The sequence below is a fragment of the Streptopelia decaocto genome (genome assembly GCF_964273445.1).
Source record: "Streptopelia decaocto genome assembly, chromosome: 13".
In the NCBI taxonomy this organism is placed as follows: Eukaryota; Metazoa; Chordata; class Aves; order Columbiformes; family Columbidae; genus Streptopelia; species Streptopelia decaocto.
This window is the reverse complement of record NC_138668.1, coordinates 16,243,770-16,258,701: the sequence shown is the minus strand read 5'-3', so window position 1 is coordinate 16,258,701 and position 14,932 is coordinate 16,243,770. Positions and strand designations below refer to the sequence as shown.

Here is a 14,932-nt window from a genome sequence, read left to right as displayed (position 1 = left end):
CTGTTGATTAGAGAGAAGAAGCTACTCCTAACCCTCCAGTATCAGCTTATTCTGAAATTTCTCTGTTAAACCTCTATCTCTTCTCCCTGCTCAGGTGAGAAATATTTGGTTCATATTCTGCTTGGCAGTTATTTTGTGCTGCAACTTCATTCTTTGTAAAGGAGTTTTTTACACACAGTAACAAAAGAAGATGATGAAAGTCACTTTGACATACTCAATACTATTTGACCTGGCATATGTTACCAAACTCCAGTATTTCTGGAAAAAAGACTCTGCAAAAACTCCCCTACAGACAATACCAACCAGAGAGCTTCTTCAACTCACGGGAGCACTGAAATCTCAGAATGGAAACAGAAGTTCCTAAAGCAGCCAGCCAAACATGCCACCCTAGATGTACTTTTTCATTTTGAAGCTTAGAAAATCTCCCTTGTGTTGTGACATCTCCATCCGTCTGTTCCACAGGAGTGACTTTCACAGAGTCACAGAATGTCAGGGGTTGGAAGGGCCCTGGAAAGCTCATCCAGTGCAATCCCCCCATGGAGCAGGAACACCCAGATGAGGTTACACAGGAAGGTGTCCAGGCGGGTTGGAATGTCTGCACAGAAGGAGACTCCACAACCCCCCTGGGCAGCCTGGGCCAGGCTCTGCCACCCTCACCAGGAACAAGTTTCTTCTCATCTTTCAGTGTTCCAGTTTGCACCCGTTGCCCCTTGTCCTGTCACTGGTTGTCACCAGAAGAGCCTGGCTCCATCCTCCTGACACTCCCCCTTTCCATATTGATCCCCAGGAATGAGTCCCCCCTCAGTCTCCTCTTGTCCAGCTCCAGAGCCCCAGCTCCCTCAGCCTTTCCTCACACGGGAGATGCTCCACTCCCTTCAGCATCTTGGTGGCTGCGCTGGACTCTCTCCAGCAGTTCCCTGTCCTGCTGGAACTGAGGGGCCACAACTGGACACAAGATTCCAGGTGTGGTCTCCCCAGGGCAGAGCAGAGGGGCAGGAGAACCTCTCTGACCTACTGACCACCCCCTTCTAACCCACCCCAGGTACCATTGGCTTCCTGGCCACAAGGGCCCAGTGCTGGCTCATGGTCACCCTGCTGTCCCCAGGACCCCAGGTCCCTTTCCCCTACGCTTTCAGATAAAAGAGATTTTCAGAGGCAGACTTTTTTGGCAACTCTTCTTGGCTAAGTACCAAAACAACCCCATAAGCTGGCTGGCAAATGGAAGAAGCATCTTCACAGCTGAGAACCTTTGGCATCGCCTCAATGACCCCAAGTATTTATCCATTCTTCCACTCAGGATCAAACAGTTGGGGAAAGAAGTATGCAACATAATTAGATAACAGTTAATATTAAACTAGCATCTAATAGAGGGTCACATCCTCCAGTCAGAGTTTTCTGGTGCATGAAGTGGAAAATGTCTTCACACCAATATTGCTTGCAGATAGGTATTATTTTTAAGACATTCATGTATCGGTGTAAAATTAAGCTTTCAGCTAGTGGAGAATTAGACTGACCTCCAGGGCTTCACGTCTTCCTAAGTCAAGACACCAGTGGTAACACTCATCTGAAGTTTTCTCCCTCATAGGACCTTTATATTGGTAAAATCTGTTTTCATTTAAATGTGTTAGCAACTTAATACAGCCCTAGGTCTGCAGCCTGAGATAACTTAAATTGTAAAAATATGTCAAGTAATATTTTTCCGTCTGCGTAACCATAATCTCACAGGGCAAAAGCATTCTGCTGTTCTGACTGAAGTAAGGTACCGCTGCATGCAAATTGTGAACGAAAGCGGCCAGCAGATTTGCAGAACCATTTGCTATTTGCTAGTTTGGATCCTACATTTACTGCTGGAGGGAGGGCAGAGGGGGAAAAGGTGTTAAGACCCCGCTTTGTATCTTGTAGGGTACATATGAATAGTAACTCAAAATAACCATAAAGCTGTTAACTTCAAACTCTGTTACATTTAGTTACAATGGTTTAATCTCTTCTAGTTGATCTCATTTATAATTAAGATTCTCAGGTCAAATCTGAAGAACTTATGGCTTTACTGTTTCTTTCCACATAAAGGAGATGTTTGGATCATTTGATAAGTGGCTAGTAAGTTAAAAACACAGCTCATGTCCCATGCTTTAGATACATGACAATTCATCTTTACACCTCCATCTGCAGGAAATTTGTCAGAATGGTAGTAAGTTTACAATGAAATAAGCTACTTACAGTCTGGTCCTTCCAAATTGAGGTACGGTATGTCCATTACTCTCATAAGAAATAGCCTGGAACAAAATGGAAAAGCACCATTAGCAAATCTCTGCCCAAGACCCTTTAATAACCTTTCCTTTCTATGTTTTATTTAGATGTTGTTTCTGAAGAAACAGAATTAATCATCCCAACCACTTCTTAAACTGTATTAAAACAGACCTTCTAATTAAGCCCAATCCACTATCTAAATATCCAGATTAAAAAGTTACTTGGCATCATGCTAGTTATTTTACTGATTCAACAGAACAAGAAGCCCCACACTCACACTGTTACTGCTGAAAACAATTAGAGCAGGTGGGGAAATGACCATTTAGAAAGTAGCAGCTGCGCACAGTAAGAGCCACTTGCACAGTGGACAGTGCAAAAGCTGGCGTTCTAAATACACATCCCCGCTTCCTGAGCGCTGCACTGTGCTTTTAGATAGAATGGATTTGAAAGCCCTAGAACTGCCCAAGCCATCGCGGCACTTCAGTGGAGATAGGATGAGTCCTTTGCGCTTTAACATGGAACTGAAGAGCTTCTCAAAACACTCATGAAATGCTTTCAATAAAAGCTCACGTGCAGCTCTTAAAACAATTTACTCCAAATTAAGTTGCCTAAAATTGTCAGAATATAACTTCGAAAAGCTTCTAAAATGCTTATCAGATTACAGTTACAGTTTTCAACTAAGTAATACCTGATCTAAACAGCTGATAAAAACATCCCAAGTGTGCAGAGTGATCTGTAAGTCCCCTCCAAACCACATTCACTGTTAGTTTTTTGAAGTTTGAATATCACATCATTATAGTTACTTATGTCACTGAAAAGTCTACTGGAATGCAGCTGATAACTTGGTTTTACTATAAATACTCAGAAGGAAAAAAACCCAAACGAAACCAAACACCACTGAGGAGAAAACGCACCGAGCTAGAGGGTCTTGAGAGAAGTGGTCCCAGCTCTGATACTCACTGTCCCATCTAATTTCTCCTCCCGAGTCTCAGGAATACCCAGTACAACATGCACCGCGGCCCCCTGAGCAGTGCAGGAGCCAAAAGGCATTTCATCAATAAAATTAGAAACATCAGCCTCAGTTAACCTTAGAAACTTCAACAATTCCAGCACAGCACTGAGTAATGAAGATATTTTACAACAGAGGCAGAGTTACTTATGTGTAGCCTTAGGTGCCCCACTCTATAGCTTTGGCTTCATTATCACTCTGAATGGGACAGGGGTGACACCTGGAGAACGAATCCACCTTCAGAACACAAGGAAACAGAGAAAAATGTCCTTACTCTGACATCTCCTAGAGATCCAGGGTAATACTGACAGGACGTGCAGCGCTATTGCTCAAAAAAGGAACAAAAAATAGCCATCCACCCAAAAACAACAGCCGGGAGAGCCAGTGATGGGGCCACAAGGGCGTATTTTTGAGATTAAAGGAGGGAGAGGGAGTGTGGGACACATCTCCGAGGGGGAATAGCAGGAGGTGGCTGTTCTGTCTGTGGTGGAAGATGTTGGGCAGGGTCGGATCTGCCCTGGCCGGGCAGAAAAGAACCTGCAGCTCTGGCTCTGCTGCTGGGTTGGGCTTTACTGCAGGCTCAGTTCCACTGATTACCTACAATTTGTGTCCACATCTTCATGTGAAATACTGACAAGGTCACTGTTAGTAGGAGCCACAGCTGCCTTCAGACTCCAGAGCAGGGGATAAGCAAAGCCTAAATATACAGTATTTCACCAAGTTAGGAAAAACCGTTTAGTCTTCACTGACTGCCATCTATGCAGGACAGCAAAAGTTTAAAAAAAAAAAAAAAAAGAAAATAAAAAAATTTAAAATGCAGATTTGGTTTAAGCTGAGCCACCTGAAAAGAAAGCTTTCCCACAATTCTTGGAACCAGCTACTACTCAAATAACTAGTTTAGTTCCCTAGGTAGCAGTTTCAATCAACTTCATCTTTATTTTTATGACAATACAACTAAAACTTCTGGTGAGAGCACTAGTCAAGCTGCCCGCCCCCAGGTGTTATCATGGGGAGGAAAACATGACAGTGGCCAACAGCAAGAACAGACTTAGGCCAAAAAATGCATTTAACCGAGATCGGTATTTTATCCTCTGAGACAAATCTTACATTTATTTGTTTGGTCAAAGTGCTATTTCTCTAAACAGTACATACACACACACTCTATAAAAAGATGGTATAAATACTGATCTTAAGTGCACTTGAAGTGTGTTAAAGCAGTAACTGCATCTCGCAGCATTAACATCACACAGATTATGAACACTGAGTTATAGCATAATCCATAATTCAGTATCCATAATTATGGTTGGAGGATTCCTCGCCTATCTGCAGAAAATTTGAACTAATAAGGTTGTTCTGTATGACAACATGAACCCTACTTTATAGTAAATTAGCCAGATTTGAGAGGCTGTAGCTATGACATTGCTTTTCACTACATTCACGCACAATTAGTGAAAAGCTATACTGACCAACCTAAAAAATGCTATTTCCCACACAAATTTTGGTTTCTAATATCCCTTTGTAGGAAAAATCCAGATTTCTAAGAGAATTTTTATTTCTAAAGGCCGTCATGCTGTTCGGCTTAATAAAACATGGTGGTTTTATTTCTGGACAAACCTTTCACATCCTGCCTCCAGCTACATCAAAAGAGAAAAGCAAACAAACACAACCCCACCAACATTCAAACAACCCAAAGGGATCCAAAATAAGGTTGGTGTTGAAAGTTTGGGAGGGGCTTGTAGGCTGGGGCAGGGAGATATGGAAGAAGAGATGTTGCCCTAAACAAAACAGGTCAAAAAACTTCAAATTCCAAAGCATATATCAGTATAGTATTCGAATTATACACGTAAGAGCTTAGGTATTACAGAAAAATGAGTCCCATCATCTCACCCAAGTGTTCACCAGGGGTTACTCACAACAGATTGTTCACACAAACATGATTTTTCAAAGATGTTGTATACACAATTAAGCATAAAGATTACAGAAATGCATTTCTGGAATTTGCGTCTTATTGAGTTGTTTATCGTATAAATTACCGCATTATGCCTAGAAGAGCCAAGTGACCCTAAGGGAAAGTCCGTTTCTAATCAGTTCCGCTCTTACAAGAAGTTGAAACAAAAGATTTGACCTACGTTCATCATTAACCTATAAGAACATGAACCTATATGGTGGCCAACGCTCTTGAGAGGCAAGCCAGAAGTGCCATAACTTTGCTGACATAATGAAAGAGGTCAAAATAACTCCTGAAACAAGTCCGTAAAAATCAAAGCCCGTTTTTTCAGTTTGAAATTTACTCCCTCTGTTCATCTTAGTGATGTCTATTCAAACAAACATTTCCAAAACCCTATCAGTCACACCAATCACATAAAGGTGTAATCTCCAAACTGTATTTAAATATTAACACTTAGTATTCTGCAATCTTGACATTAAGACTTTATAAGCAACCCAAAGAATAATAAAGCGATCTATCTTGGTAATAGTTCAAACTGAGAGCATTGCTTCTAAATAACTGCCTTATAATAAACTCCGTTCAGCTTCTTTCAGGAAAAGCTTTTGTGACAAATAGCATAACTTGCATTCGTTTAGCTTACTGTTTGCGTGTTGTAGTTTGTGTTTTGCTTGAAGAACATGACTACAGCACCAAGGAAAAGGTTTCCTTGCTCTGACTGCTGCCCACAGGATCAGGGAGGACTTCTGGAGGAAGGAGGAAAAGAGTTTTTCTTCTCCCCAGGAGGAAGAGAGGATGCTCAGCTAGGGAAAGCCGCTAGACCGCAAACTAGAGAGAACTACACGCAGCAGGAAGCTGGAGGCCCAGAGCATTCCTGCAAAGCAGCCTCAGAAGCAACATACGTCCTAGGGACCTAACATATTATCACTGGAAATCCCTCACGCCCTGGATGCTGCTTACAGGTGCTAAACGGACCAAGTGCTGGAAACAGAGATTGGGCTGCAAAGACACACTGAACAGAGCAAAAGGCTTGTTGATTTAAGTAGCCAACAGCTATTCGGACAGGTATTTCAGTTGTCTCATTCTGGTTTGTTATTTTGCACTACAGCAAAAAAAGAAACCCAACTCAGCTTTACAAAGACAAGTATTTGCCTGCTGACGGTAAGAAAAAGGTGAGGCGGCCTCGGCTCCAAGCTCTCACCAAGGTGAGCTCACAGATGTTGGTTAGAATACAGCAAAGCTTCAAAGCTCTTGTGAATGCAAAACATGGCCAGCCTTCCAAGTTTCCATGATCTAAAAGCAATATATAGCTTTTCTGAAACAAGAAGCTACACGTTCTGGGTAATGACAGAATGGATAAACTTTCTTGTAAACAGTAATCTTCAGTCCTTGCTTAAAAAATGGGGGGGGGGGGAGCAGAAAAGGAGCACTGTTCTCCCTACAATTTTCTGTTAACCTTCCCTTTCATTATAGGTCGGCGGTGTTAACTCCGAAGCCAGAACAGACAAAGCAGGTTTGTCTCAAAACTTTGAAATGTTTCTGTGAGAGAAACGTCACATTCAAAATATACAATTACCTCGAAAAGCTTAAATTTAATCTATAATTGTGACAGTTTTAGGAGCTTCAGTTTGTACTCATCGCAGGTATGTATCTCTGGAAAGAACTGAAACCATTGTGGTTAATGATTTAAAAAACAAGCCCCTCAATGGCATCTCCTCACTGGCAAATGAGTGTGTGCTGGAGTTACACAAAACAACCCTGTCATAAATCCTGTCTTAAAACCAAACTGTGCTGATTAGTTCTGTCATGACCTTCACATCCAAATCAAGTAGTCACTGCGGGTCCACGTTCAATCTAAGGAATGTACATACAATTTGTAACATCTGCTAGAACATACCTCACACCTTAGTATCAAGAGAATCACCTAATTGCTGTCACTATACTTATTTGGTTTCCAGACCACTAAAAGCTGAAAGCCACTGATCACAATTATTCCCTCATTTCTGTGGCCCGTCTGAAGCTAAAATAATTAGTTTTGCCAGCTCCTATATGACAGGGTTTTAAAGGATGGAATTTCTCCTGAATTTAAACAAAAGTACTAGCTGCTTTTTAATATCCTTTCCCGTTATGTGACTGGTTATACTGTCGTTAGAAGCTTCAGAAGGTAAAATCTACAGATTAAATATGCAAAGAATCAAATCTGTGCATAAAGACTTCTGGATTTCTCACGTCTTACTTCAATTTGTTCAAATAATTTGCACAAAGTTCCAATTCAAAAGCAAAACACTAATTGCAGCATCATCCCATTAACTACCAATCGTGTATGTTAATTACACCTTCTTAACATTATCAAGTAACACATTTTTAACACAACAGCTTTGTGTTATTTGGATTGATATTGCAGTAGGGATATTTTCATTTGTCCAGACTGTTTGGAGTACTCGGTTTTAACCATCACCAGTTCCTGACAGTGTCCTACAACGTAAAGAACACCTGACCAGCTTTCCTTCAGTTCCACTACTCCCAACGCTTACTCCAGAAATAATTCTCTGAATTGTAGACATATTCTCAACCCTGGCATGGAGAAGGCCTTAAAGCAGCTCAGGTACTCTTCTAAGCATCCTTTCAGAAGTCAGCAGCAAGTAAACCTTTCTCTTCAAAAGAAAAAGCATTTACTTTACAAATTCTGGCCCGTTTGCAGCATTACGAGCGTGAACCAGGAAGCCAATCGAAACTGAAGTGTAAAGAAAAACGCAGTTAGCCATTGCTTCTGAGGCTAGAGATGCGTGTTCTAAGGCTAGTGCTGCACTGCCATGTGTTAGCAGGGCTTTTAATACAACTACTTACTTGTTAAAAAAAGGCTCAATGAGTTCCGATCTAGCAGACACGTGGCTTTTCGGTGGACTGAGGAATGAACCTGATGAATGAAGAAGAAATTCCACATGTAACAAGGAGCTATGGACAGACCTAAGGAGAAGGGTTGAAAAAGCCTGCACAGATACCCAGGAAATTCGCCATGGAGATGAAGCACAGCCCGGTAATGTAAGCATCGTATCCTGCTTCGTGAAGCTGTTCGGAAGCTGTGTCGTAACTTGGAAACCCCTCTGCACTTTCTGAGGAGAAAAGATAATTTGTAAAGACATGATCACAGCAGTTAAAGCCCTGAACACATGCAGTTTTCTATTATTTGGAAAAAAAAAAAAAAAAAAAAAAGTGGAAAGTTTTTCTGTGATTCTCACTGATTTCCACCAATAGTTCTAAACACAACTGCACTACGTGTATATTGTCCATCTTTAAAGTCCCTTTCATCAAAACACTAAATATTAATGGAGGAATTTACATTTAGACCAACAACAAAAATAACCAAACTACTTTCTTTGCTCTGAAGGAGGAAAACACTTCAGAAATAAGACCATTCTGATCTGCCCTTACCAACTTTAGGAGGGCTGAATGGAACCTCTTTTAAACGCTTTTCCAGTTCTGCAAGGGATGTATTATTAATGATCTCCTGCAAGAAAAGACACCATCAATTGCCAATGCCAAGCACTTTTTCCCTGGAAACTGAAATCAAACAGGGTAAAACGAGCATTTATCGCTGCCACCTTGTGTTCTCTAAGGATTTATATATTGCTTCATTGCAAACTAACACACTGGAGAAGTCTGTCAAGACAAGTTTTAAAAAGGTAACTTGCCTTCCCTACAGCATAGTATCTGTAAGTCATAAGCATTTATTAACGCTTTTCAGAATTCTTGATGATGAATTATGTCAAAGTAATATTCCTATGTGAATCTGGTTCCATGCACGGTACGTGTGGCAGAGGAAAAGGCAGCACTCACAGCAAGGAAAAATACCCCAAATATTGGCTATAATACTTGAAGGCATTTAAGCTGCTCCTACACTTGACATTAGCAGAGTTGCATCACTGAGTCCATATGTGCATATATAAAATCTCTCAAAATACACACAGATTATTAATTTCTTCAAACCAAACTTCTTGAGTAATCGAATACACTTTTTCAATCAGTACAATGAAAAAAAAAAAAAAACAAACTGCAGAATCAACAGCAAAAGAAAAGCCAAAAATGTCACACAATCTTTCTTAAAGTTGCCTGAAATTTTGAGGACCGAATTTCACAGAATCACAGGATGTCAGGGGTTGAAGGGACCTGGAAAGCTCATCCAGTGCAATCCCCCATGGAGCAGGAACACCCAGATGAGGTTACACAGGAAGGTGTCCAGGCGGGTTGCAATGTCTGCACAGAAGGAGACTCCACAACCCCCTGGGCAGCCTGGGCCAGGCTCTGCCACCCTCACCGGGAACAAGTTTCTTCTTGTCTTTAAGTGGAACCTCCTGTGTTCCAGTTTGCGCCCATTGCCCCTTGTCCTGTCACTGGTTGTCACCAGAAGAGCCTGGCTCCATCCTCCTGACACTCCCCCTTTCCATATTGATCCCCAGGAATGAGTCCCCCCTCAGTGTCCTCTTGTCCAGCTCCAGAGCCCCAGCTCCCTCAGCCTTTCCTCACACGGGAGATGCTCCACTCCCTGCAGCATCTTGGTGGCCGCGCTGGACTCTCTCCAGCAGTTCCCTGTCCTGCTGGAACTGAGGGGCCACAACTGGACACAATATTCCAGGTGTGGTCTCCCCAGGGCAGAGTAGAGGGGCAGGAGAACCTCTCTGACCTACTGACCACCCCCTTCTAACCCACCCCAGGTACCATTGGCTTCCTGGCCACAAGGGCCCAGTGCTGGCTCATGGTCACCCTGCTGTCCACTAGGAGCTCTAAATCAAGACAGCTGTTTACAGTTATCGGCAAGTCTGCGGTCTGAATAGTTATCGAGAACTCAGTACAATGGACAAGCTCAAGTGACGCATTATATTGGCATCTCAAAGCACAATTTGATAACCACAGCCTAAAACCTGAGCACCTTCTGTAAAAAATTACAAATATCAACCTAACTGCACCAAACATCAAACTTGCAAAGGATTATTATCTTTGGAAATACAAAAGCCTCTATTCTTACTACAGTACTATGCAAGACAAACCTGGAAGTATCTACTAAGTACATTTTAATGAGATCTTGTGTTATGCAATGCTCTAAAGACAGAGAGGTGCAGACAGACAGATGCTGCTTCATCAGCATGTCTTTTAATTATTTCATTCCAAAGGCACACAGGAAAGCACGAGAACGATCGCTGATCTCAACACTTCTTTGGAAGAATAGGACTCATGTTACAAGAGGTTTTAAGAGAAACCTGTTGGTTTTTCTCCACACTAAAGAGCAGGACGCAACAGAACCTCAGGATGGTGTTCAAGCACCTTTTTCTAAACGAATCTAAGCCAGCATTCCCAGTATTCTAAAGGTTTGACTCTACAAGCCGCTTCCAGGTCCTATTTCTTCATGAATAACACTTTTGTTTCCTCCTGAGGAGACATGCAGTCTTGTGATAAAAGACAAAAAAAATCTGTTAATCACCTCTTAAGTAGCAAAAAACCAAGAAACTGTTCACATTTGGGAATTCAAAGCTGCTAATTTACCTTAAAACTGCAACAAGCATAAAAATCACTTGTACAAAACTGAACATTTTTATCCTAAAAATGTTGTAAGTTCAGATAAGGGGTTAAGAAAAATCATTCCTTTACAAAAAAGGAACATCACAGAAAACACTGTTAGATATTTTTCTCCAAAAAAACTAATTTGTTTCAATATACACTTCATGCAAACTATCTCCCAATCATTCTATAATATTGCATTACTTTACCTTAAAAGGTTGCGTACTTGCCATCAGTTTGGTATCCAACAGCCTAGAAACAAAGATCTAAATGAGTTGAAATGTAAGAACGTCCATTTTGCCAAATCCTCAAAAATATTTTAGTGTATCAGCTGGGAAAAGCAGTTTCACCCTACCAAAAAATTGCTCTCAGATCTTAGAGCAGCCAAAACACTCCTTGGCTTTGTTCCACAGCAACTAAGCAATAGCAAGAGATGCAAACAATAAGTAGTAAATAAATTCCATTCCAAATGTAGTGCAGATTCAAAACATGATGCTAAAAACAAGAGTAGCAACGCTGCATCTTCTGCCAAGAAGCAGAACAATAGCATTGCTCTTCTGAAAAAGAGATGCTACAGAATACTCTAAAAACTATAATTATCTAAGTTGTTTCTCATTTTATTTCCAGTAACAGTGAGGTTACAGGGCTAGGACAAATAATACCGGCTTGCTAAAACAATACTGAAACAGTTGAAAGGTTGAATTAAGAACTTACCGGGGAAAGACACATGATGTTAGTTCCTTGAACTCACTGAGGTCCTAATTTAACATGAAACCAAAAGATAAAATCCAAGTAAGTGAACAGTTTATCAGTCTTGGGATGACAGAATAGGAATAGCTACATTTATCCAATCAGCTTCTAAAATTCTCACACAGCAACTCAATTCTCACCTCACTAGAGATGTATTTGTCAGCATTACCATAAATGCCACCCACAATTACACAGAACTACAGACTAATTAGTTCTGATTGGTCTGTGATGTGTAAGAGAAGTGGTCTAGCACCTCCAGCTCCCTATCCCGTATATAACCTAAACTACTTCTAATTCGAGACGCATTAACAGTTTTACCTACACGTTCCCAGCATTTAAGGTGCCAAAGGAATATAAGCAGCCCAGGTGGACAGTTGACTGACTATGGGCTCAGATCATCCAGGTGTCAGAAACACCAGCACAACGGACAACTGCTGACATCCCAACGCTGTCTGAACAGGTCCCTAGCGTCTTTCTCCCATTTCATATTCAAGTCTTCCCCACAACATCCACAAACCCATGAGGATTGCAAGTAATACAGCCATCACACAGGCCATCCTTCCAATGAGACCTTTGGCTTCTTCAGACAACGTCCTCAGTGCCAAATCATTGCTTAGTTTAACTTGTTATATTATTGCAGCCATGAACTGTCAGAGTGCCCTGCTACGGTCAAGAAAGTATGCTCGTTCAGACATTCCACCTCTTTGCCCCAATCACCATCATCCTGCTACGAAATTTCTTACCATTCTGTTAATTATACTATATTATATGAAAACATGTATTCCCTCTTCGTTAATTACAAGGGGAAAAATGCCACACAATTATGCTGAAGCTCCAAATCAGTATCTTAACAAGTCAGTTAAATTTATCTGCCATTATCCAGGCAGGTTCTGAATGACCAACAGACATCAGCAGAAACCACAATTCAATTCCGACACTTAATTTGAACACTTTAAAAAAGTTAAGGAGAAGAATTCAATCCAACTAAGCTTTCTACATGAAGAAAGTAAGGCAGTAGCCCAGAAGTAACAAGTGTTATTTCTAAAATACTTCTCTATTGCTCTTAATAGACTGTCATATGCTTCCATACACAAGACAGTTGTGAGATAGGACTAAAGACAAATACATTAAGGCATTTATTTGATCATCTGAACACTCAGAAGATTACTTACATCAGGTAGGGGACAATAGAACTGGTGTATGGTATGCATAACATCCAGGAGCATGTTGTGCCCAATAACAAGCTTGCCCTGTGAACAGAACACGAAACGTTAGTTACATTTCCAGCAGGGCGATGAAAGTTCCCGTCCGGGAGGTGAGCAGAGGGCACCTCCCCACTCGCTCCCTCCCTGCCCCACAGACCCCTGCATCCTCTCCGAGCAGCTGCTCCTTCTTCCTCTGCCCCACCACTCATCACAGCTCCAGCAGCAGCTTGAAATGTTGAGAAGATGCACCAGAGCAGCTACTTACAGCTTGGTACCCAAATGGAACCTATTTCAGATGGGAGCCAAGCGATTTCTCAGTCCGCTACCTTTTATTTTACAATTTGTACAAGAACTCACAATATATTCTTTATGGTTATAATAAACAATATTTATTAGGGGCATGACACGGCACCTCAGAGTGCAGAACCTTTCATGCCAGGTGTTGTACAACCAAGTGCCTCCTTGAAATAGATAATACATTTTTTAAATGTTAACTTTGATTCATCTGACATGACAACCTTCTCTGCTTCCCTGCACCCTCCATTCTCTAAAGAAAACAATACACATACTTTTTTTCCTAATCAGCAGACTGTAACAACTACCTGAAAATAATTGAGCTGAAGGGGACAACATCAAACTATAGCCTATTTCAAACTATGTAAGTATAGGAGAACCAAATACTCTTCTCTCATTAAGTCTTTAACTGGTAGAAAAAAAAACCAAACACACACACACACACAAACAACCCTTTTGGGACAGAGAAGGAAAGCCCTCAAAGCTTAGTTAGTTAAGAGAACCTTGTTAAGAGCCCTAAGAAACTGGTATTGTTGATTCTTACAGACAACGAGGCTGTTCATGTCATTATTTTAAGAGCTTACTTAACTTACCATACTCAACCATTGTAAAACATGAAACAACATCAACAACAAAAAGCTACTTCAACCTGTATTTCATCTTCTCTCCCAAAAATCTAACGGCAAAAGAATTCTTTCTTTAAATTATATTTCTTTCTTATAACCAATGGTACATTAAAAATCATTTTAACTTACAGAATTAGCAATGGCATGAATGACTCTGGAAAATCCTACTGCATCATTCAATTCTTCCTGTAAGCAAAGATTCTGACATTAGTGAAATATAAATCCAAATACTGTCAAAACTGTACCTGCGAACCGGCAGACACACCAGTTTGGCTCAAACTGTTTCTCAGACATAACCAAGAGCAGACTACAGAGGAAATGTCAATATTTTGAAGATACAGGAGGACTTGTGGATCAGTATAACGATAGTTTAGTAAGAAAAGTAAAAGCTGTGAGCACAAGCAAAGCAAAAAGAGAAATTCACTCCCCACCTCCCATGTGTAGCCACCTCCCCAATGTGCTGAAAGGCTCCTTGGGAAGATGAACTCCAGAACAGCTCCCCCAGCCTCTTGCCCACCACCCAATCCGTTTGTTTTTAGGAGAGGGTGGAAGACAGACATAGTGCAAGCCCTCCACAGCAGCAGCCAACACACCGCTGTGGTATCGACACTACTTCAGCCACAAATGCAAAGCACAGGAACGTCTGGGCTGCTACGAGGAAAGTGAACCTGACCCCAACCAGACTAACACAGCTGCCCGCAGTTCGCTGTCAATATAATGTCTGCAACAGTGCTCAGCAGCTATTAGACTGCACACCGCTCCAGAAGATAGTAAGGTACATACCTTGAGCCATATTTTATACATAAATTGTCATAAGATGCAATAGGTTGAATCTGATTGTTATTTCTATTAAATCAGATTGTATTTTTATGCTAATGTTGAGACTGGGGAAGAAACATTCTTCACTATTTGTATGAATAAGAAGAAATGTTATACAACTACAATATTACATAAGAGGAGTTACACATTTTAAAGTAACTCAGATTTGTTTGGGGAGGTCTGACTACAGCATGTATTTTAGTTTCACTTAAAGAATTTAACAGATTTCTCTTTTTCAGGTCTAGGGAAGTAATTTCTGTCTTGCATTATTTGTCTTTACTCAACCAGAAGTGAAATTAGTTCAGCTCTGAAGGCCGCTAGTCAGAGCAAATAACACACCTATAAAGATTCCTTCATAAAAATCTACTGTAGTAAAAAATTGTCCCTAACTTGTCTTTTGGAAAAAGAGATATCACGTTAGTTGAGATCTCTGTTGGTATCTCCTTCCTTCTCAAGAGGCATTCTGCATGCAAGTATGATTTGC

The 14,932-nt window shown here is 41.0% G+C and overlaps 1 protein-coding gene across 2 annotated transcripts in view; it reads right to left on the bottom strand.

The window, feature by feature from the left end:
* Nucleotides 1-14,932, bottom strand: part of PARN (poly(A)-specific ribonuclease) — a 61,432-nt gene that overhangs the window by 36,317 nt on the left and 10,183 nt on the right. For both annotated transcript variants that reach the window (XM_082064767.1, XM_082064768.1), the window contains exons 12-19: nt 13,759-13,815; nt 12,677-12,754; nt 11,469-11,512; nt 10,964-11,006; nt 8,634-8,709; nt 8,204-8,314; nt 8,049-8,118; nt 2,218-2,273 (exon numbers count right to left, since the gene is read on the bottom strand). In XM_082064767.1, the coding sequence (XP_081920893.1) occupies nt 2,218-2,273; nt 8,049-8,118; nt 8,204-8,314; nt 8,634-8,709; nt 10,964-11,006; nt 11,469-11,512; nt 12,677-12,754; nt 13,759-13,815 (535 nt within the window). The remainder of the gene's footprint in view (nt 1-2,217; nt 2,274-8,048; nt 8,119-8,203; nt 8,315-8,633; nt 8,710-10,963; nt 11,007-11,468; nt 11,513-12,676; nt 12,755-13,758; nt 13,816-14,932) is intronic.